At 45.1% G+C, this 24,048-nt stretch overlaps 1 protein-coding gene across 1 annotated transcript in view; it reads left to right on the top strand.

Moving 5' to 3' along the window:
• The window catches only part of LOC134910939 (amine sulfotransferase-like), a 146,644-nt gene that overhangs the window by 16,537 nt on the left and 106,059 nt on the right, over window positions 1-24,048 (top strand). The window contains exons 2-3 of the mRNA XM_063919331.1: window positions 18,261-18,390; window positions 21,221-21,315. Of these exons, the coding sequence (XP_063775401.1) occupies window positions 18,261-18,390; window positions 21,221-21,315 (225 nt within the window). The remainder of the gene's footprint in view (window positions 1-18,260; window positions 18,391-21,220; window positions 21,316-24,048) is intronic.

Below are 24,048 nucleotides of genomic sequence, written 5' to 3'. Positions count from 1 at the left end.
CGGCGGATACCGGACGCACGTCTAACACCAACATAGTTGTCAAGGACTCAGTTATCCGCTTTGCAGTAGGATGACTGCTGTGATATTTCATCTTCCTCGCAAAGGACTGTTGAACAGTCAATTGCTTACTGGAAGTAGTACAAGTGGGCTTACGACTTCCCCTCTGGGATGACCATCGACTCCCAGCGGCAACAACAGCAGCGCCAGCAGCAGTAGGCGTTACACGCAAGGATGCATCGGAGGAATCCCAGGCAGGAGAGGACTCGTCAGACTTGCCAGTGACATGGCCTGCAGGACTATTGGCATTCCTGGGGAAGGAGGAAATTGACACTGAGGGAGTTGGTGGGGTGGTTTGCGTGAGCTTGGTTACAAGAGGAAGGGATTTACTGGTCAGTGGACTGCTTCCGCTGTCACCCAAAGTTTTTGAACTTGTCACTGACTTATTATGAATGCGCTGCAGGTGACGTATAAGGGAGGATGTTCCGAGGTGGTTAACGTCCTTACCCCTACTTATTACAGCTTGACAAAGGGAACACACGGCTTGACACCTGTTGTCCGCATTTCTGGTGAAATACCTCCACACCGAAGAGCTGATTTTTTTGGTATTTTCACCTGGCATGTCAACGGCCATATTCCTCCCACGGACAACAGGTGTCTCCCCGGGTGCCTGACTTAAACAAACCACCTCACCATCAGAATCCTCCTGGTCAATTTCCTCCCCAGCGCCAGCAACACCCATATCCTCCTCATCCTGGTGTACTTCAACACTGACATCTTCAATCTGACTATCAGGAACTGGACTGCGGGTGCTCCTTCCAGCACTTGCAGGGGGCGTGCAAATGGTGGAAGGCGCATGCTCTTCACGTCCAGTGTTGGGAAGGTCAGGCATCGCAACCGACACAATTGGACTCTCCTTGTGGATTTGGGATTTCAAAGAACGCACAGTTCTTTGCGGTGCTTTTGCCAGCTTGAGTCTTTTCAGTTTTCTAGCGAGAGGCTGAGTGCTTCCATCCTCATGTGAAGCTGAACCACTAGCCATGAACATAGGCCAGGGCCTCAGCCGTTCCTTGCCACTCCGTGTGGTAAATGGCATATTGGCAAGTTTACGCTTCTCCTCCGACAATTTTATTTTAGGTTTTGGAGTCCTTTTTTTACTGATATTTGGTGTTTTGGTTTTGACATGCTCTGTACTATGCCATTGGGCATCGGCCTTGGCAGACGACGTTGCTGGCATTTCATCGTCTCGGCCATGACTAGTGGCAGCAGCTTCAGCACGAGGTGGAAGTGGATCTTGATCTTTCCCTAATTTTGGAACCTCAACATTTTTGTTCTCCATATTTTAATAGGCACAACTAAAAGGCACCTCAGGTAAACAATGCAGATGGATGGATTGGATACTAGTATACAATTATGGACGGGCTGCCGAGTGCCGACACAGAGGTAGCCACAGCCGTGAACTACCGCACTGTACTGTGTCTGCTGCTAATATATAGACTGGTTGATAAAGAGATAGTATACTCGTAACTAGTATGTATGTATAAAGAAAGAAAAAAAAACCACGGTTAGGTCACTGGTATATACAATTATGGACGGGCTGCCGAGTGCCGACACAGAGGTAGCCACAGCCGTGAACTACCGCACTGTACTGTGTCTGCTGCTAATATATAGACTGGTTGATAAAGAGATAGTATACTCGTAACTAGTATGTATGTATAAAGAAAGAAAAAAAAACCACGGTTAGGTCACTGGTATATACAATTATGGACGGGCTGCGGAGTGCCGACACAGAGGTAGCCACAGCCGTGAACTACCGCACTGTACTGTGTCTGCTGCTAATATATAGACTGGTTGATAAAGAGATAGTATACTCGTAACTAGTATGTATGTATAAAGAAAGAAAAAAAAACCACGGTTAGGTGGTATATACAATTATGGACGGGCTGCCGAGTGCCGACACAGAGGTAGCCACAGCCGTGAACTACCGCACTGTACTGTGTCTGCTGCTAATATATAGACTGGTTGATAAAGAGATAGTATACTCGTAACTAGTATGTATGTATAAAGAAAGAAAAAAAAACCACGGTTAGGTCACTGGTATATACAATTATGGACGGGCTGCTGAGTGCCGACACAGAGGTAGCCACAGCCGTGAACTACCGCACTGTACACTGGTTGATAAAGAGATAGTAGTATACTCGTAACAACTAGTATGACGACGGTATAAAGAATGAAAAAAAAACCACGGTTAGGTGGTATATAATACAATTATGGTTGGACGGACTGCCTGCCGAGTGCCGACACAGAGGTAGCCACAGCCGTGAACTACCGCACTGTACACTGGTTGATAAAGAGATAGTAGTATACTCGTAACAACTAGTATGACGACGGTATAAAGAATGAAAAAAACCCCACGGTTAGGTGGTATATAATACAATTATGGTTGGACGGACTGCCTGCCGAGTGCCGACACAGAGGTAGCCACAGCCGTGAACTACCGCACTGTACACTGGTTGATAAAGAGATAGTAGTATACTCGTAACAACTAGTATGACGACGGTATAAAGAACGAAAAAAAAACCACGGTTAGGTGGTATATATTATAATACAATTATGGATGGACGGACTGCCTGCCGAGTTCCGACACAGAGGTAGCCACAGCCGTGAACTACCGCACTGTACACTGGTTGATAAAGAGATAGTAGTATACTCGTAACAACTAGTATGACGACGGTATAAAGAACGAAAAAAAAACCACGGTGAGGTGGTATATATTATAATACAATTATGGATGGACGGACTGCCTGCCGAGTTCCGACACAGAGGTAGCCACAGCCGTGAACTACCGCACTGTACACTGGTTGATAAAGAGATAGTAGTATACTCGTAACAACTAGTATGACTATGACGACGGTATAAAGAAAGAAAAAAAAAACCACGGTTAGGTGGTATATAATACAATTATGGATGGACGGACTGCCTGCCGAGTGCCGACACAGAGGTAGCCACAGCCGTGAACTACCGCACTGTACTGTGTCTGCTGCTAATATAGACTGGTTGATAAAGAGATAGTATACAATACTACTAATATACTGGTGGTCAGGCACTGGTCACCACTAGTCACACTGGCAGTGGCACTCCTGCAGCAAAAGTGTGCACTGTTTAATTTTAATATAATATTATTTATCATGTACTCCTGGCTCCTGCTATAACAACCTGCAGTGCTCCCCAGTCTCCCCCACAATTATAAGCTTTATATACAATACATTGATGTGCAGCACACTGGGCTGAGCAGTGCACACAGACTGAGTCACTGTGTGACTGTGTATCGTTTTTTTCAGGCAGAGAACGGATATATTAAATAAAACAAACAACTGCACTGTCTCTGGTGGTCACTGGTCACTGTGGTCGTCAGTCACTAAACTCTGTCTGCACTCTGCACTCTCTTCTAATCTACAGTATCACAGCAATCTCTCTCTCTCTCTCTCTTCTAAATCTAATCTAAATGGAGAGGACGCCAGCCACGTCCTCTCCCTATCAATCTCAATGCACGTGTGAAAATGGCGGCGACGCGCGGCTCCTTATATAGAATCCGAGTCTCGCGAGAATCCGACAGCGTCATGATGACGTTCGGGCGCGCTCGGGTTAACCGAGCAAGGCGGGAAGATCCGAGTCGCTCGGACCCGTGAAAAAAAAAGTGAAGTTCGTGCGGGTTCGGATTCAAAGAAACCGAACCCGCTCATCTCTAATATATAGATGATGCAGCACACTGGGCTGAGCCTGAGCAGTGCACACAGATATGGTATGTGACTGAGTCACTGTGTGTATCGCTTTTTTCAGGCAGAGAACGGATATATTAAATAAACTGCACTGTCTGGTGGTCACTCACTAGTAAACTCTCTGCACTCTCTACACTTCTACAGTACTCCTCCTAGTCCTAAACTCCAGTAAATCTCTCTCTCTTATAATCTAAATGGAGAGGACGCCAGCCACGTCCTCTCCCTATCAATCTCAATGCACGTGTGAAAATGGCGGCGACGCGCGGCTCCTTATATAGAATCCGAGTCTCGCGAGAATCCGACAGCGTCATGATGACGTTCGGGCGCGCTCGGGTTAACCGAGCAAGGCGGGAGGATCCGAGTCTGCTCGGACCCGTGAAAAAAACCATGAAGTTCGGGCGGGTTCGGATTCAGAGAAACCGAACCCGCTCATCTCTAGAAAAAATATCACCAAAATAGTATGTTCATAAGGACAGTCTTCATATTTCTACAGTACGCCAGAGAAGCAGCACAGCCAGGCCACAGCCAACACTGCCAAGAGATGCAGATGGTGGCAATGCCGGTAAGATTTAACTGTATACACATATTCTGCAAACACATAGAAACACAAATTGTTAATGATTATCTTATCACACAGGTTCTTCTTCGGCAAATCCACCTACACTAAGGCGCCCATCACAGGGCTCGGTTAGTGTGGCAACAAGGCCACCTAAGAGACTCCATCTTGAGGCTCCAGCACCAGCATCACCACCTCAACGCCGCATCTCCGCAGTGTCGGCCGTGCCACCACTAGTTCTATTGGCCAGCCCCCAAAGTGAGGATCCACAATCCCCTCAGTTGTCTGGTGAGTAAACATAATTACGTGTAAATAAGTAAACAAACAGTGTTGTCGATTTATTAACCTGGAGAAGGCATAAGGATTTGAAAAAAAACTGATATGTGCAAGGTGATAAAGGCAGCAGTACAAAATAAACACAACTGTTAATGTACATATTGGATCTGTTTGCCTTGTGCCTTTATCACCTTGCACATATCACTGCTTTTTCACTTCCTTATGCCTTCTCCATGTTTAGACATCTGCCCCACTGTTAGTACATAGAAAATATAATTTAACTAATGACCAGTCATCCTTGCAATAATCAACAACAACAATCAGATGGTGTGAAGGTATTTTTAGATGGATAATTGTCAGATGTGATGTTGGCCATATCAACACATTTTTAACACAGAATTTTTGGAGTAAAAAAACAACATAAATGTTAAATCTCATCCAATTGTTTTGCATGGCCAACAACACCACTTCTAAACATAGTGCACCGTAATACTTTTTCTACCATTGTTAATGTGTACATATTAGGACACTATATTTGTTTATGTTTTTGCCAGACCACTGACTGCCTTGAACAATGTATGAGTGTATTGGTAAACACATTTATTGTATTGTGTGTGTTGTTCCAAAGGAAGGTACATTCCCAATATGTAAATGTATTAATTTGTATTTGCTCGAGTTCTTCGTGGTTGCACATTAATTGTGGCTCAGAGTCCAACAATTTATTAACAAAACATCAACTGAGTAGTGAATGATAGAAGCAACATATTTATACAAACAGATGAACAACATAGTCAAGTTTATGCCACAATCTATTGATCAATTAAAACATGAATATTAAGAAGAAATGCATGTTGACGTAAAGCTAGAGTAAGACCAATGCTAAAAAGTTACTAAATACTGGCTGTGTTCAACCCCATACAGAACCAGCCATCATGCCCGAGGATGCCCAGCAGGAAAGTGACCAGCAGGATACGTACACTCTTCACCTGCAACCCATAGATGATACCCAGACAACCACGCCGCAGGACATACCCCAAACATCCCACAGGCCACAATTGAGCACAACAACAGCCCAGACACAAATGGACACTGAGTTTTGGAGCGGATGGGCCAAACAACAGGAACTGAACTATGTGTGCCTTACCCAACAAAGCCAATACCTGGCAAGTCTGCCCCATCATCTGCCTAGACTGGCTCGAAACTCTGGCAGACTTATCGTTCAAGTGGGAAGAATAGCCAATACAATGGAACAGATGAGGGCAGACAACTGCCAAATGCAAGCAAATCTCGTACGCATCATGGATGAGCAACAGCGCCAACAACAATCCCTAATTCAGGTCATCCAACACAACCAACTTATCAATGAAAACATGTCCCGAATAATAGCAAGCCACACTGCAGCTAATACGCAACTCACTGCCAGCCTCAATATACTCAGCCAAAGCCTTAATGTTTTGGCATCACACCAAGTCAGCTCTAGCTCGGGGACAACTACACCAAACCAGACCCCAGTTCAATCCCCAGTTAGACGCTCCAGTAGAACCAGGAGCAACGAGCCAGCACAATCCTCGGCACCCAGCACACAACAAAGAAAAAAATAATGTGGCCTGCAGCAAATTTTTTGACTATTATAATATTATGTTGAGTTGTTGTGGCAAAAATGCCTTTGTTGTAGGCAATAAATTGCTCACACGGAATATGTGTCTTGTTTAATTAGCTACAGAAACAACCTGTACATTAGTGTCTAGGACCAGATGTGTATTGTTAGAAATATATTGCCTGCCCCTAGGTGTCCTCAGCTCAACGTGAGGCTAATCTCTGGCACCCAGAACATTGGCCATGGCCGCAAGATCAGATAAAGCTACCCTGACTGCATGCCACTGCGACTCCTGGGTAGGGAAGCAGAGAGAGGCATGTATGTAGGCATCCAAGACATCCAAAACCTGAGTGGACAATCCAAAATTAAAGGTGAGTGTCATGACCTGTAATCAATACAATACTGTGTTCTATTACATTACAGAAGCACGACTTAGACATAGACGTGTATGTATGTTTTAACTCACCTGAATTAAATATTTATAAAAGGTGGCCTGTGAGATACTAATTACATTGCCAGTCACAGGCTGGAAGCTGCCATTAGCCATAAAGTGCAACACAGCCAGGAGTTTGAGCAGGCCTGAGACAGAGCGAGAGCGTGCTGTCTCAGGGTCTAGGTTCAGTTTGACAAGGTCATACAGACGGAAAATGTTATTTACATTTAGTCGGAGCATCTGTATAACATGGTCATCAGCAAATGTGTTATCGTTTAAACGCACACTACAAAAACAAGCCATGGCCAGCCTACGCGGAACATGTACAACCTGCTTACCCTGTAGTTTTTCCTGGCCTGGGTTTATTGTAGCCTCATGGAGCAGTGTCAGGTATCCCCCAGCAAACAAGAAAGCAGTACTATACACAGTAGCAGCCATTTCAGATTGAGAGTGGTGAAAAATGTGTTGGGGCCCCTTTTAAAGGTCCAAAAAATCAGGTGTGACTAATGTAGAATTGGCAACACATGTAAACACGCTTCTCAAAAGCAGGTCTATTTTTTTTAGGCTTTTTGTACGATTAGTATTTTTTCACGGACGCACATGCATTTTCACGGTAGAGAGTTCAAATACGAATGCTTAGTAAATGACCGTGTTCCATACCTAAACAGCCGCGTTTGACCGATGGTGTATTCATACATATTTTTTTTATTGGACTTCCAAAAAAATACGAATGCCCTCATCACTGCCGTGATTTGAGTTTAGTAAATTCCCGAGATTACACTTTGAAGAAAAAACACCATCTCGGTCAAAATCGGGAGCTTAGTAAATTTCCCCCCTACTGTCTGCATAACCTGTCCACTCCACACTGAACTCCCTGTTTTGGACACTGCAAGAACTTCCACTTCACCTGCAACTACTTGTATTTGTACTTTCAGTTTTTCACAAACATATGAATGCCAGTGCCATCTTGCCTTCTATACACTTGATAGCACTGTCTGAATTTACCACCTACCATTTTATCATTTACTACTCTTCATTTTATTTTTTTACATAATTCATAATGTTCCTGCTTGTCTGTCTTGTTGCACTGCCTAATTTTATGCCTTTAAACTGCCCCCCCCCCCCCTCTAAATACTGCACCATCTGCCATGCCTTCTTGCCTACCACCTATTTGTACACTTACCATCCTTCTCCCTCCCTCTCCTACCCTCACTCCCTAATCCAGTGGTTGTCAACCCGGTAGCACGGCACCGCTTTTCCAGTAGCTCAATGTGGCGGCGGCGCTGGGTGCATATTAATATGGTGCTGGCCGTCAGCTAATCAGATCACGCTGGCGGTCCGCACCATATTTCAAATGGCTGCGCGGCGCGTGGCAGGAGACGTCAGCGCCGGTCGGAGCAGGAGACTGAGGCACACTACGCGCTGTGCTAGTGCCGAGCTCTCCTCTCCTCATCTCCTCCCCAGATGCACATATGCGGAGGCAGTACCACTTGTATCTGGTGAGTACTACTTGTATCTGGTACTGCAGGGGGGCATTATTTGTGCATCTGGCACTACAAGAGGGGCATTATTTGTGCATCTGGCACTGCAGGGGTGGGCATTATTTGTGTATCTGGCACTGCAGGGGGGCATTATTTGTATATCGGGCACTGCAGGGGGGCATTATTTGTATATCTGGCAATGCAGGGGGGGCATTATTTGTATATCTGGCACTGCAGGGGGGGCATTATTTGTGTATCTGGCACTGCAGGGGGGCCTAATTTGTGTATCTGGAATTGCTGGGGGCATTATTTGTTTATCTGGCACTGCTGGGGGCATTATTTGTGTATATGGCACTGCTGGGGGACATTATTTGTGTATCTGGCACTGCTTGGGGGGGCATTATTTGTGTATCTGGCACTGCTGGGGGCATTATTTGTGTATCTGGCATTGCTGGGGGACATTATTTGTGTATCTGGCACTGCTGGGGGACATTATTTGTGTATCAGGCACTGCTTGGGGGGGGGGCATTATTTGTATATCTGGCACTGCTGGGGGCATTATTTGTGTATCTGGCACTGCTGGGGGACATTATTTGTGTATCTGGCACTGCTGGGGGACATTATTTGTATATCTGGCACTGCTTGGGGGGGAATTATTTGTGTATCTGGCACTGCTGGGGGCATTATTTGTGTATCAGGCATTGCTGGGGGGCATTATTTGAGTATCTGGCACTGCTGGGGGGGCATTACTGTTGCGAGGCCACACTCACTTTTCTGGGGCCACACCCACTTCCACAGGAGTGCGCGCGCATTGATGGGAGGGGGTACCTCTTCTAGAGGTTTTATTTTCCGAAAGTAGCTCACACCCCAATTAAGGTTGGAAACCACTGCCCTAGTCCCTGAGTCGACCACTATGGCTCCCTGCACCTGTTTCATACTGATCCTCTCTGCTGGCTCTCACCTTAACCCAGATCCAGCCCACCTCTCCTCACCGACAACCCAGCAAATCTCATCCACATCTCACCTGTCTCCTCCCTCCTATTCTCCTGTGCCCTGGGAATACCAGATATGTCTGCAATAAACTGCAGCTATCCACGACTTCATCATTTCACACTCTCAGCCTTCTCACCATCATCAAAATCTGGTTCTCCTCCTCTGACACCACCTCCTCTGCTGCCCTCTCCTATGGAGTCTTTTTCTTCACCCACTCCGTCAGACCTGATGACTGCCAAAGCGGTGGAGTGGGCATTCTCTTATCACCTAACTGCACTTTTTGCATCATCCCACCTGAGCCCTCCTTTTCTTTTTCCACCTTCGAGGTCCACTCTATCTATCTCTTCTACCCCATTCATCTCCATGTTGCGGTGATCTACCATCCCTAGGCTCCTCCTCCCAGCTCCTTGACAACTTCACTGCCTGGCTGCCCCACTTTCTTTTTCTGACCTCCCCTCTATCATCCTTGGTGACTTTAACATCCCTATTGACATCACTGACTGCACATCCACTAATCTTCTTGCCCTTTTAACCTCCTTTGGCCTATCGCAATGAACCCCACCAATTGTCTCACCTACAACCTTGACATTATCTTCATCCCGTCAGTGTGTGCTCTCTCTGACTACTCAAACTTTCCTTTACCCCTCTCTGACCGCCATCTATTCCACTCTTTCATCTCCTGCCCTGATCCCCTCACCCAAATCCACCATCATCAGGCACAATCTCAAAACTCTCGACCTCGCTGGCCAGTCCTCTTTAATTGATACTATCCTCTATTCACCATGGCATGCCCCATCCAGGTGGCCTCTTTCTACAACATCACTCTTTCTACATCACTCACCTTTGCACTCGATTCCATTGCACCGATCTCCTCTGTCCCCCTCTGCCATTCGAAACCTCAACCCTGGCATTCCAAACTGACTCAGTTCCTGCAAAATGCCTGCTAAATGCCTCTGAAAGAAATCTCTACCTTCACTTCAAGTTTGTCTTCTCATCTTACAGCTCAGCCCTCTCTCTTGCCAAGCAATCCTCCCTCACTGCAACTGAATTTGACTCCTTCTTCTCTTCCAAAATTGAGGCAATATGTCATGATATCTTCTCCCATCTCCCCACAGCAGCCCCACTCCCCTCATCATCTGCTCCCCTCAGCCACCCCACCTTGTGCTCCTTCAGTCATACCATGAGTGACAAAGTCTATTCCCTCATTCTATCCTCTCCCCTCTCCACTTGTCCTCTTCTAGCCTTTTCCCCTTACTTTTCACCACTGCCTGCTCCCACCTTGCTACTTATCTCTCTCCACTGACATCTTTGTCCTCATCATTCAAACATGCTCTTGTCTCATCCTTAAAAACCCAACCTTGACCCAAACCCACTAGCTACCATTCCATTTCTTTTCTCCTTTTCACCTCCAAACTACTTGAACGGCACGTCTACAACCATCTCACCAGCTACTGTACATCTCTGACATCTCCATTATTGATGATTTCCAATCTGGCTTTCGCCCACTTCACTCCACTAAAACTGCCATGGTGAAAGGCACATATGAACTGATTTCAGATAATGTCAGAGGCCACTTCTCTCTGCTCATCCTCCTGGACATTTGAAACTGTGGCTAATCCTCTCTTCCTCTGCACTCTTCAGACCATTGGTATTTTTAGCACCTTCCATGCCAGTTTCACCTCATACCTCACCAACTGTTCCTTCTCTGTGTCTGCCTCCAGCTCCACCTCATCCTCTTACATCCTTCCAGTTAGTGTCCTGCAGGGTTCTCTCCACATTCAATCTTTGACTCAATCCTGGCAGTTCCAGCTACACAACATTCGTGCGAATCAGGCCATTCCTCTCCCAAAAAGCTACTAAACTGACTATCCACTCACTAATCATTTCTTGGCTAGACTACTGCAACCTTCTCCTTACTGACCTCCCACATTTCCATCTTACTCCCCTCTAATCGGTTCTCAATACTGCAGATGGACGTATCTTCCGCTCCTGCTGTTCCACTTCTGCCACTATCCTACACCAAAACCTACACTGGCTCCCATTCCCCTACAGAATCTTCTTCAAACTCCTCACCTTCACATACAAGGCCCACCCTAACTCCACTGCTCCATACATCTCCAACCTCATCTCTTTACATACTCCCTTCCACCCTCTCCGGGTTGGCCAATGACCTTCGCTTCTCCTCTACCCTAGTTACTGCAGCTCGTGCTCGAATTCAAGATTTCACCAGTCTGGCCCCGTTCACTGGAACACGCTATCTCGCTCTATCAGGCTCTCCATAACCTTGCATAGCTTCAAACATGTTCATTATAGTATACTCTTCCACCACATAACCTTGGCATAAGGTCGCTCACTCCATCCTCTTACCTTGATCATATCTTCCTCGCTTACTTTCTGCTCTCACGTCCCCATCCACATGCTCACACCTCATGGTATCTGTCTGTCTCCCCTCTCTCCTAGATTGTAATCTCCTCAGAGCAGTGTCCTTCTCCCTCCTGTTTTCACAGCCTTCTTCTCTAGAATTTCAATGACAGCCTTCACCTACTCAATGACCATTTACCCAGGAATTCCTCTCGCTCATAGCTGTTCATCTATTCAGCAGCTCTACACCTGCAAGTCTTAACGCCAGGCCCGGCGCGATGCAATGCAGTTAGGTGCTAAGCATGAGAGGCACTTTCTCCCCTATACTGCTAGCCTGCTGCAGCTGCTGTACATTTTACTGCTGGCCACCGCTGCTCCTGTCAAACTATATGACATGCAGCAGCACTGGCAGCAGTCCCACTGAGTAGGGGGCTGCTGGGCTCGCTCATCCCTGGGCACCCTGCTTCCCCCCTGCCAATTTGCTTCTACTCAATCAGAGCATGGAGGGAAATGATGGCTGTGGACAGTGCTCCAGCACACCGCGTGATTGGGAGGAGTCGGCAGCTGTACTATTGAGGAGGGAGGTGGAGGGGTAACAGGAGAACTCGGGGAGGTGACGAGGAGCAGTCGTAACGATGGCGGGAGCAGAAGCGGGGGCATCATGTAAGTATCTGCAGTGCTGTGCTATGTGGAAAAATGTATAAGCGGCACTACTACTACAGATGCCATTTCATTAGAAAATTATCTAATCAGTGCCCATCTACCCATTTTATACTTTCACAAACACATGTCTGTTGCAATAGCACACCCTTTCTCTTGTGGGAGGGGGTGTCCAATCAGTTTTGTCTACATAATGTGTATGAACCAGCACACCCTGCACAGATCCCACACACAGACATAAATCTCCCTGCACAGATCTGCCTAGCTCAGAAAATACAATCCTACTTAGATCTCCCTCTAGTACAGAACAACTGAGAGGTGGAACTTCCATTGGGGCAGAAGGTGCATTGCATCAGGGCCTCTGGAGACTAAAGTGCCCACTGCTGCCCAAACCAGCAATGAGAATTCTCCTGGGCCACCACACAACCATTTTGAGCAAAGTCAGATGTCTGAGGAACCTGCACTTTACCTCAGGAAGGCTGGGTTGACCTTGTGTGATGCAGCCACATCAGTTTGCTACCTGAGTCGGACTGATAGGGAAGTCCTGCTGTCTTTCAGCGCTGATGATCACAGATGTGTAATGCCTCTAATTCACAGAGCTGTGAATTCAGCTGTCTTTGAATTAAAGGCAGCTCATGGCTGGTGTAATGGGATCAGTACGAAATCCCCCTGGACGGGATCCCGGCGGTCGGAATACCAACACCGGAATCCCGACCAGCAGAATCCAGACAGGGGTGGCAAGAAGAACGCACCTCCTAGCGGGCACGCTGCGGGCACACTATTTATTCTCCCTCTATGGGTGTCGTGGACAGCCACGGAGGGAGAATATGTCGGGATTGTGTCGGTCGGGATTCCGGTGTCAGTATTTCGACCACTGGGATTCCGTCCGGCGGGATCTTGACCGCATCCTGGTGTAATAGGTGCTGTCAAACCCTGCTTGACTGATTGCCAAACTTAGGAAAGCACAGGAGATGGGGCCTCTCTCACAGACAGGGCAGTGTCCACTGTTTTCCCACTGTTGGGAATGATATATGTGCAGGTGTTGATATTGCAGAGTTATATAGGCACACAAACCAGTGGATGACTCAAACTATGAAAGGCCCAGTTACTTAACCAGTTGTGTTTGCTTATTGATAGACAGCAGGTACAGCTAGTGATGGAGTAGAGCTGGAGAGGATCAGGGTTTCATGCAGCTCACCACTATACAGCAAATGGGTAGTTGTGCTGGGATGCTGGAACAGCTTTAAGGCAGGTGTTAACTAAATTTCTCTTAGGAGCTAAGTGGGAGACTGCTGTTTCCCACCGTGTCACTATATAGACTTATACAGTAAAGAAATAAAAAAAATTAGGATGGCCCCTGCACATTCCCAATAGTGATCTTGGTGAACATCTTGGGATATAGTATTAGGGCCACCTGGAGGACAGGAAACTTGAGTCTGTCACACTTCAACACCCACCCCCTCCAAGGTACATCCCCCCCAGGACTGTGTAATTGCATTCTTGTCACCCTCTCCCTGTTACCCATTGCCTCTCCCTGTCACTCTGTGCCTCTCTCGGCCACCCTCTGCTTCTCTCTGTCATCCTCTGCCTCTCCCTGTCACCCACTGGCATGTGGCATATTATGAAGCTGTGGTGGGTCAGAGTAGAAGGGCCCACTCACAAGTACCACTACTGGCACAAACCCCCCTCACACAGATCTCCTCCTAGCACAGAAAATCCCCCTCATACAGATCTACCACTAGCACAGAAGATCGCCCTAGCACAAAAGATTTCTCCCTACATAAATCTCTCCCTAGCAGAGAAGACCCTTACAACGAAGGTGTCGGGCCCTGTATAGTAATGAGGTGCCAGCTACTGCAGTCTGCAGGGAAACCCCCTATACTGTTACACAATGGTTTAAAAGCCCCCAGACAGTGTCCTGTTGACCACAGTGGACCCTCCTTAATATGCTATACTGCCTATGGTTCCTCTTCATATTCATAGAAACGGGTTCAGTATGATTTCCCGATGGACGAGATGCCGGCAGTCAGAATACCGACAGCGGTATCCCGGCCATCAGAATCCCAACAAGCCCCTCTAAAGTACCCTAACCCTTCTCTGCCCCCTACCCAAACCCTCCATTTTCGGTGCATAATCCTAACCCTCCTCGGTGGTGCCTAACCCTAACCCTGCCAGTGGTGCCTAACCCTCCCTTCCCTGCTGCCTAAACCCAACCCTCCCCGCATGATGCCTAACCCTAACCTCCCCTTCTATGTGCCTAAACCTAACCCTCCCTCCCCGATCCCTAACCCTAACCTTCCCGGCCCTGCAGCCTAACTCTAACACCTCCCTTCTCCTGTCTAATCCTAACCTCCCCTCCCCCCAAAGGCATGCCAGTATCCTGAACGGCGTATGTATGTGGACGCCGGGTTTGCGTCCTCCTTCGGGATCCCGGCATAGGTATATCGACCGCAGGGATCCCGTCTGTCTGAAGGCTAACTACTTCCCATAGAAACATAGAACTTGATGGCAGATAAGAACCACTAGGCCTATCTCGTCTGCCCCTTTTTTTTAACCATATTTTGACCTCAATTTTCAAGTATAAATATCTTCTTTATATTATTCTTATACATTTTATAGCCAAAACTTTGGAGTCTGACAGGAAGTATGACAGGCGTTGATCTGCAGCCCCTGCCTACCCTGTCTGCTTGTTAATCAACCTAAATTTAACTATCTTTTGCAACACTAGGTGTATGGCCAGATTAATGGTTTCTGGATCTGCCAGGCAAGGCAAATACCTATGTCCAACTGTAATGCCTGAGGATATTATGTTTACTAATATAATTTTCATTGAGAAATGACCAATAATATTCATACAATCTATTGTAGAAGATACAGTATATAATCTCTGATAATACATCATGTTGATGAATGCTGAAAAAAGACATATACTGTGTAATGGCATCAGTAGAAGAGACTTTTACATAAGTTGTATAAACAAAAATTAGCTTCACTTGTATATTGGGGGTCATTCCGAGTTGATTGTAGCTGTGCTAAATTTAGCACAGCTACGATCAGGCACTCTGACATGCGGGGGGACGCCCAGCACAGGGCTAGTCCACCCCGCATGTCACTGCCGCCCCCCTTCCCCCACAGAAATGCAAAAGCATCGCACAGCGGCAATGCTTTTGCATCTCAGGAGTCACTCCCGGCCAGCGCAGCTCCTGCGGCTGCCCGGGAGAACATCTTCACTGCCCTGGGTCACAGCGGCTGCGTGTGATGTCACGCAGCTGCCACGGTCCGCCCCCCAACGGTCTGGCCATGCCTGCGTTGGCCGCACCGCGCCCCCTCCCGCCCATCGACCACCTCTGCCTCAGAGGCGATCACTAGGCAATGATGGCCTTCGACCGTCTGGCATGTAGTTCCGACCCGATCTCTGCGCTGCGATAAACTGAAGCGATCGGGTTGGAATGACCCCCATTATCAGTTAAAAATAAACAGTACAATTACAAATGGCACTTTTAGTTGTATCTTTATTGACACAATTCCAAATTTAGATCCCGAAGGATCTGCGGCTCATTACTCAAAGTACCCCATTGGTCACACATCACTGGATCACATATATATGCAGGAGGAGTCTATTTATATCAGACGCCTCATGCTGCATTACCATAGTAGTGCAACACTGTTGCTACATCCAAGTAAGAAGCAACAATACCACCTCCAACCACATCTGAATTATGGGCCTAATTCAGACCCGATCGCTGCAGCGGCAGTGATCGTAGCCTGAAGCCCTTTGAGCAGTGCACGCACGTGCAGCGACCGCACTGTGCATTTGCACCCAGCCTGATTGACAGGCAGAGATAGTCACGGGGCGGGAAGGGGAGTGCCCTTCCCGCCCCGGGCACTCCCCTTCCCGCCCCGGGGCGCGGTCCGGACAACGCAGGTGTGTCCGGACCATTGCATGGGCGGCCCGCGACAGCTGCATGACATCACACACAGCAGCTGCGACCCAGAACGTGGTGGATAGCAGCCTGCCAGCGCAGCTAGGCTGTGCAGGCAGGGAACTACTTGGCGGTTGCAAAAACATTGCCACCGTACGATGCTTTCGCATCCATGTGGGGGAGAGGGGTAGGGCCTGACATGCGGTGCGGACTAGCTCTGAGAATCTGGGCATAATTCAGACCTGATCGTAGGAGCAAATTTGTTAGCAGTTGGGCAAAACCATGTGCACTGCAGGGGGGGGGGCAGATATAACATTTGCAGAGAGAGTTAGATTTGGGTGGGTTATATTGTTTCTGGCAGGGTAAATACTGGCTGCTTTATTTTTACACTGCAATTTAGATTTCAATTTTAACACACCACACCCAAATCTAACTCTCTCTGCACATGTTATGTCTGCCTCCCCTGCAGTGCACATGGGCCCTCAGTCCGAGTTGATCGCTCGCTAGCTGCTTTTAGCAGCAATGCAAATGCTAGGCTGCCGCCCTCAGGGAGTGTATCTTAGCTTAGCAGAAGTGCGACCGAAAGGTTAGCAGTTCTGCTACTTTAAAATTTCATGCAGTTTCAGAGTGGCTCAAGACTTACTCCTAGCTTGCGATGACTGCAGTCTGTTTAGTTACTGGTTTGACGTCATAAACACGCCCTGCATTCGGCCAGCCACTCCCCCATTTCTCCAGCCACTCCTGCGTTTTTACCTTTAGCACACTCCCTGAAAACGCTGAGTTGCCGCCCAGAAACACCCACTTCCAGTCAATCAAACAACGAACACTCGAGCGACTGAAAAGCGTTGCTCGAGCTTGTGTAAATCTACAAAGTTTTGTGTGAAAGTACTCAGCGCATGCGCACTGCGTACCATGCGCAGAATTACCGTTTTTCCACCTGATCGCTGCGCTGTTAAAATCGGCAGCGAGCGATCAACTTGGAATGAGGGCCATGGTTTTGCCCATCTGCTAACAAATTTGCTGCTACGATCAGGTCTGAATTAGGCCCTCTGATCGTAGATGTGCTAAACTTCCTGATAGTCCACAGAAATGTATATTTTTAATTGATAGTTTGGGTGTATAATTTAAGCATACTTATACCTAGTGTCAGACTGGGACTGGGAATGCAGTGGTAGGGGCCCACATATAGGGCTGTGGCCAGTATCCAGAAGGGGTGTAGCCAGCCACCACATTGGTTTGGCTAACCATTAGAGAGTTCATTGGCTGGGACCCTTGATAAATATATATAGTAAATACTGCTAGTGCATACATGACAATGACCAAATTAATAATACCAACGCAATGTATAAAATAGGCCACAGTCCTGTGCAGTATAAGGTAACATATGCAGGAACAAAAAGCGGCCCTGGAAAAATGTGCACTAGTGGCCCCACATGGGCAGCACCAGAGGTGTAAGGTCTACCCATGGGGCGTGGCAGCAGCACCCTCCCCCCAAGACTTTCCAGATAGTGGGCATGTCCAGCATAAAGGGGGAAGTTAAAAGGAAATAAAATTAAATATTATGAGCACATTATATGATACACCTTTAGAATTTAGGAAACTATATAATTCTTTAGAAATATATATTTTCTTGCTTATTACATCAACCGTATCCCAATCACTATTCACTCAATCTTATGTCAGCCAAGCAGGCAGACAGAGCATACACTAGATCATCTGCAATCACAGGCTAAGTGGCAAAGTAATTTTCATATATGCAAATTATTTTGCATCTTATTCATTATGTCTATTAATAGGACCACATGTCCTCAAACAGAACAGGCCCCAAGGGTGCATCGGCCCACCGGGAGTCTGGAACCTGATCCCTGATGGGGGGGGCAGTGGGGCCCACCGGGGGTTTACCCTGTACCCCTGTGAGTAAGTCCAACCCTGCTTATACCTATCACTTATAAGCATACTATAATGTTATCACAGTAATAAATATTTAAACTCCAATATAGCAACTGGAGGGGGGAAATATTTTTCTTAAATGAACCTCACAATATAGGGAAACAAATTTCTAGATTTTTCACTTAGGAATGTAAAATATTCATTTCTGTGTGTAGCATTTAATGCCACAATTTATACTATGCATGTCACAATGATAAATATTGACACATTTGTTTTAAATAAATGTAAATATAACATTTTGTTTTCTGTTTTAGGTTATTTATGTATCCAGAAATCCAAAAGATGTAGTGGTGTCATTTTATTACTTCCACAAACTTATTGTCAAATACCATAACACAGCAATCACTTGGGAAGCATTCTTTGACCGCTATGTGGCAGGAAAAGGTATCCTATCACCGACACCTTTACAATGCATTTGAAGCTTTATTCTGTCAAACGATCACTAACTAAAACCACTTTAATGAATCTTATTTTTTGTTAAATAACCAGAAACAATAATAATATAAAAAAAATTATAGGGAAATTACAGTACATGAGCCTAAATGAAGTGTAGGCAGAAAGATGGGAATGGTGATTTGCAACCATTTAGGAAATAATGGCACAAACATTGCCATTGCTGGTTTACTAACCAATATGGACAAATAGGTTCATCTAAATCAGTGGTTCTCAAACTCGGTCCTCAGGACCCCACACAGTGCATGTTTTGCAGGTAACCCAGCAAGTGCACAGGTGTATTAATTACTCACTGACACATTTTAAAAGGTCCACAGGTGGAGCTAATTATTTCACTTGGGATTCTGTGAGGAGACCTGCAAAACATGCACTGTGTGGGGTCCTGAGGATCGAGTTTGAGAACCTGTGATCTAAATGATCGCAAGAATCCTCATTGTCTGTGATAAATCTATCTACTAGCCTATTTTACAAGCCATCAAAAGTAAAAATCCTTGCCGCTGCATATTGTGGTGAGATGAAATGACTTTTTGGGCCAATTTATCATTAGTCAGGCGTCTGAACATATTGTCCAAAAAGAGCCACCCTAGAGAAGGCTGAAAAATTAAACTGACAGTTTATACAAGCTTTCTGCTTCCAGGTCCCAACTGACCAATGTATGTACAAGCACTGGTTAATGAAATGAAGCCTAAGGAACCATCTACAATAAGTGGGGTACTGTAGCCTATAGGCCAAAGTGAGTAATGCCCTCTAAAGCATCATCTAGTTTTACCAAGTTCCACAAAGCTATAGGGAATGCGTTTGTGTTTATTAAGAGGAGGTACACCGCAGCAAATACCGCCTTGGTAAATGGCCCCAATGCTAATTGTGCGGCAACCCTCTGAAAATGGCAGTTTTGCCAGGATTGACTTTAGTATGCTATATAGGCCCCTTAGTATTATACAAGTTTGTCAGCTGCCACACTACTAGATATTCACTTATGAATAGAACTATAGATATATATTTTTTGCCTTATAGACTTAGGGGCTGATTTATCACCATCTGATGATCTGGACATGATGTGATAAAAATCTGCCCAATCCGCAATGGGATTATTGAATACATCACATGGATGTATCAATAATCGCATGCAAGGACAGAGTTTGCAAGAAAGCTCTGTCCCTGCGAATGCACTCCGCAGCATTATTGGGGTATTTTTCATGAAAATATACCCCGATTTCACAGCCACCGCAGGACACCCCCCCCCACGATTAACCCCTTCCCATACCCCAACCCCACCACCGCTGCTCATACTCACCTACGCACAAGGATCGGTGATCGGTGCTCCACAAGGGCTGCCGGCTATTGGATCCTCTTCCTGCTGTGACCCTCAGTGCTGTAAAGTGAGCTGCAACTTTGCAGCATCACTTTACTGCATCTAGGATCATGTAGAAGTGCAGGAGGACCCAATGACTAGCAGCCCTCACCGGAGCACCGATCACCGGTTCCTGGGTGCTGGAAAGAATGTTTTTTTTTTTTTTTTTAAACTGATCAGCTTTTGTAGCTGATCACACTGGCCCGGGACCCTGCACAGCTTTCTCTGCCAGCGGGCCGAGAACACTGTGCAGGGTTACAGATCCTCAGTGAGCCCTGTGATTACTCTATATGAAGATGGCATAATTATCACGGGGCTCACTGCTGTGGTTTTTTTTAGATTTTTGGAAATTCGGCCAGATCAGGAACTGCAATCTGGTTACTAAAAAAAAAAAAAAAGAATTAAAGGGTTTTGGAGCAGTTTTTCATGAAAAATATGTTGTCAGTTGTAATCAGTTATAGTAAATATTGATAAGCGAAAGTTTAAAAATGAGTGCTAAAATCTAAAACTGTGTTATTTGAATTTTACTACGTTAATATCAGAGGCAGGGAATATGAATCTGTTCTCCCAAAATTCAAGAACCATAGAAACCTTTAGTACGACATATGTCCCCTGCATCTTTCTTTCATTAAGTGCACAGCAGTGTGGGCAGTGCCTCTCTCCTATGTGAAGTATGTATGAGGCAGCATACTGTAGAAAATATGGAGGAAATTTATATTGTACCATTGAAGGATTCAATGACTGTAGGCGTTTGGGGGAACAGTGAAGAATTTGGAATTATGTTTTATCTTAGAATTGTGAACTCCAACCATATGATTTGAGTGGAGATCTTCTTTAAGTTACACTGGGTGCCTTTACAATCTTCATCAAGTTACATTTCCTAGGATTTAATTTATACATTTGTTGTAAGCAAAAGTCACCAAGTCACACTTTGGGTCGGATTCAAATCCTATTGCACCCGCTTTATCCCATCTAGTGATGGCAGATAGAGGGGCAATATGCAAATGTGCCCCGCTATCGCGCTAATCACGCTCATTACAGTCTGGTTTGAGCGCCTAAACCTGACTAAAGTAATGGGCACGATCGTGAAGAGACCAATTTGGTCACCTAAACGGGTCTCGTTACACACATTTCAGCTCGCTACTCTGGGGATAGAGAGCTGAAATTAAGTTGTCGTGCCCATTGGCAGTAACATTAGAATACCGCGGGTGGGCACGATAGCGACCAGGAGGGGGGAGCTGACCTTTGAATCCTGCCCTTTATTTGGCCATTATTACAATATTTGGTGACTCGTAGTTTGATCATGTCAGGGGCTGGTACACCCACAAAGAGGAATTGAATTGTTTTTATTATATGAAGAGAGGATAAAGGTGAGGTGTATTAAAACTATAATATTGGCCTTTATTACAGTATTTGTTGGCTCATGGTTTGATCATGTCAGGGGCTGGTACACCCACAAGGAGGAATTTAATTGTCTGCTTTTATCATATGAGGAAATGATCAAGGTAAGGAAGGGTGTATTAAATTATAATATAAATCAAACATATGTACAGGTGCACAAAGATTACAGGGTATGGAATTATAGAGGTTAAATTCATTTTATTAGTTTTCCTAGGACAATTGTATGTTTACATGGTATGTAAATGTATCTGATTCTAAGGGGGGAAATTCAATTGATCACAAAAAAAAAAAATTTGCACAAAGAAACAGGACTTTATCATGATTTATTGCCGAATGGTGTTAAAATGCAATTTAATTGCAGCCCATATTTTCAATGTGAAAACTCACCTATTTTCACATGAAAAACATAGGGTCCTGTATAAGTTCCCCGGTCCATGTGTTTATGCACTCAATACTGCTGGCTTTCGGGGGTTAATTGAATAAGCCTCCAGGAATCAAGTAGCTGTGATACTTTACTGTGGCTAATTGAATCCCCCCTAAATATCTTTGTCCTTTTGTTAATAGAACATTTGCCATTTTTAGTAGCAATGTGGTGTTTTTCCCAATTCTACTTGTTTCATAAAAAAACAGCAACAACAACAACAACAACAACAACAACAACAACAACAACAACAACAACACACAATTATTGGGAAGCATACAAGCATCACAGAATTGTTAAAATTCAGAACTACAGTACCACATTTGAATGTGATTCTAGCATAAAAAAGACAAGTTTAGTCTACCACGCTTAATGTACACAAACTTTGTTTAATGCAAACAATTATTTAAAAAAAAGTGTATAAAATTACCTTCAGGCTATATGAATAAGGTATATATGAAACATAAATGCATTCTATGTTTAGATTTGGGTCCCATCCCCAAGATATCTCAATATGGTATGCAAATAATCCAAAGTACAGAAAAATCAGATATCCAGAATTCTTCTGGTCCTAAGCATTTTGGATATGGGAGATTCAACCTCTACCTCAAACTCAAAGTCTGTAGACTTCATGCAGGAACATGTGGCTGGCATTTATATTTGGTACATGATTAATTTATGAACAGACCTGGAATACCAGGATATGGATCACCAGATCTACATTACCAAGGTCTACAGTAATTAGGTCGACCACTATTGGTCGACATCCATTAGGTCAACAGGGTCAAAAGGTCAACACATGAAAATGTCAACACAAAAAAGTTGACACAATTTTAATGTTTTTTTTGTGTAGTTTTCGCGGTCAAAGCACGTGGAACTCCAATTAGTGTAATGTGTCCCCTCATATCGCTCGCTTTGCTCGCCATGCTAAGGGCAAGATGCCTCACTCTGCTACCGCTGCGATCGGCACAAGTTACTATTCCCAATCGAAGTATGAAAAAGCTGATTAAAATGCTAAAAAAAAAAAAAAAGCTGTGTCGACCATATGTTTGTCGACTATAAGCACTGTTGACCTTTTACATGTTGACCTATTGTCCATGGCGACCTACTGCATGTCGACCATTGGTGGTCGACCTAATGACTATCAACCTTTTCATTGTTGACCTAGAGCCCATATATCGAATAACAGAAAGACCTCAGAGGTGACAAGGGCATTAGACTCCAAAGGTGACAAAGGCATTTTTCTGTTTTATTTTTGTTACATTTTAAAAGAACATAAGATCTGCCAGTTAAATCTTTAAAGATTTAGGAGGATTCATTTATTTTAAGGGATTTACAATAATGTAGAGGTATAATAGGTGCCTTTATTATTATTATAAGTGTAGCATTACACCTTTTCTGCCTATTGTATTAACTTTCAATTATTTTTCTCTTTTAATACTTTACATGTACAAAAATAAAACAAATAAAAAATATTATACTATTCATTTTAGATGAAATCTTAAATAAAAAGTATTTTGATTAAGTATTATATCACAACTTTTTTTTGTACAGCTCTAGGATATTCTGCTAATAGATGTCCTTTTCTCATACCAAGTAAAAACTAGTGATGAGCGCCTGAAATTTTTCGGGTTTTGTGTTTTGGTTTTGGGTTCGGTTCTGCGGCCGTGTTTTGGGTTCGACCGCGTTTTGGCAAAACCTCACCGAATTTTTTTTGTCAGATTCGGGTGTGTTTTGGATTCGAGTGTTTTTTTCAAAAAACCCTAAAAAACAGCTTAAATCATAGAATTTGGGGGTCATTTTGATCCCATATTATTATTAACCTAAAAAACCATAATTTCCACTCATTTTCAGTCTATTCTGAATACCTCACACCTCACAATATTATTTTTAGTCCTAAAATTTGCACCGAGGTCGCTGGATGACTAAGCTAAGCGACCCTAGTGGCCGACACAAACACCTGGCCCATCTAGGAGTGGCACTGCAGTGTCACGCAGGATGTCCCTTCCAAAAAACCCTCCCCAAACAGCACATGACGCAAAGAAAAAAAGAGGCGCAATGAGGTAGCTGTGTGAGTAAGATTAGCGACCCTAGTGGCCGACACAAACACCGGGCCCATCTAGGAGTGGCACTGCAGTGTCACGCAGGATGTCCCTTCCAAAAAACCCTCCCCAAACAGCACATGACGCAAAGAAAAAAAGAGGCGCAATGAGGTAGCTGTGTGAGTAAGATTAGCGACCCTAGTGGCCGACACAAACACCGGGCCCATCTAGGAGTGGCACTGCAGTGTCACGTAGGATGTCCCTTCCAAAAAACCCTCCCCAAACAGCACATGACGCAAAGAAAAAAAGAGGTGCAATGAGGTAGCTGTGTGAGTAAGATTAGCGACCGTAGTGGCCGACACAAACACAGGGCC

Source organism: Pseudophryne corroboree, chromosome 4 (genome assembly GCF_028390025.1).
Source record: "Pseudophryne corroboree isolate aPseCor3 chromosome 4, aPseCor3.hap2, whole genome shotgun sequence".
Classification (NCBI taxonomy): domain Eukaryota; kingdom Metazoa; phylum Chordata; class Amphibia; order Anura; family Myobatrachidae; genus Pseudophryne; species Pseudophryne corroboree.
This window is presented reverse-complemented; position numbering and strand designations above follow the sequence as displayed.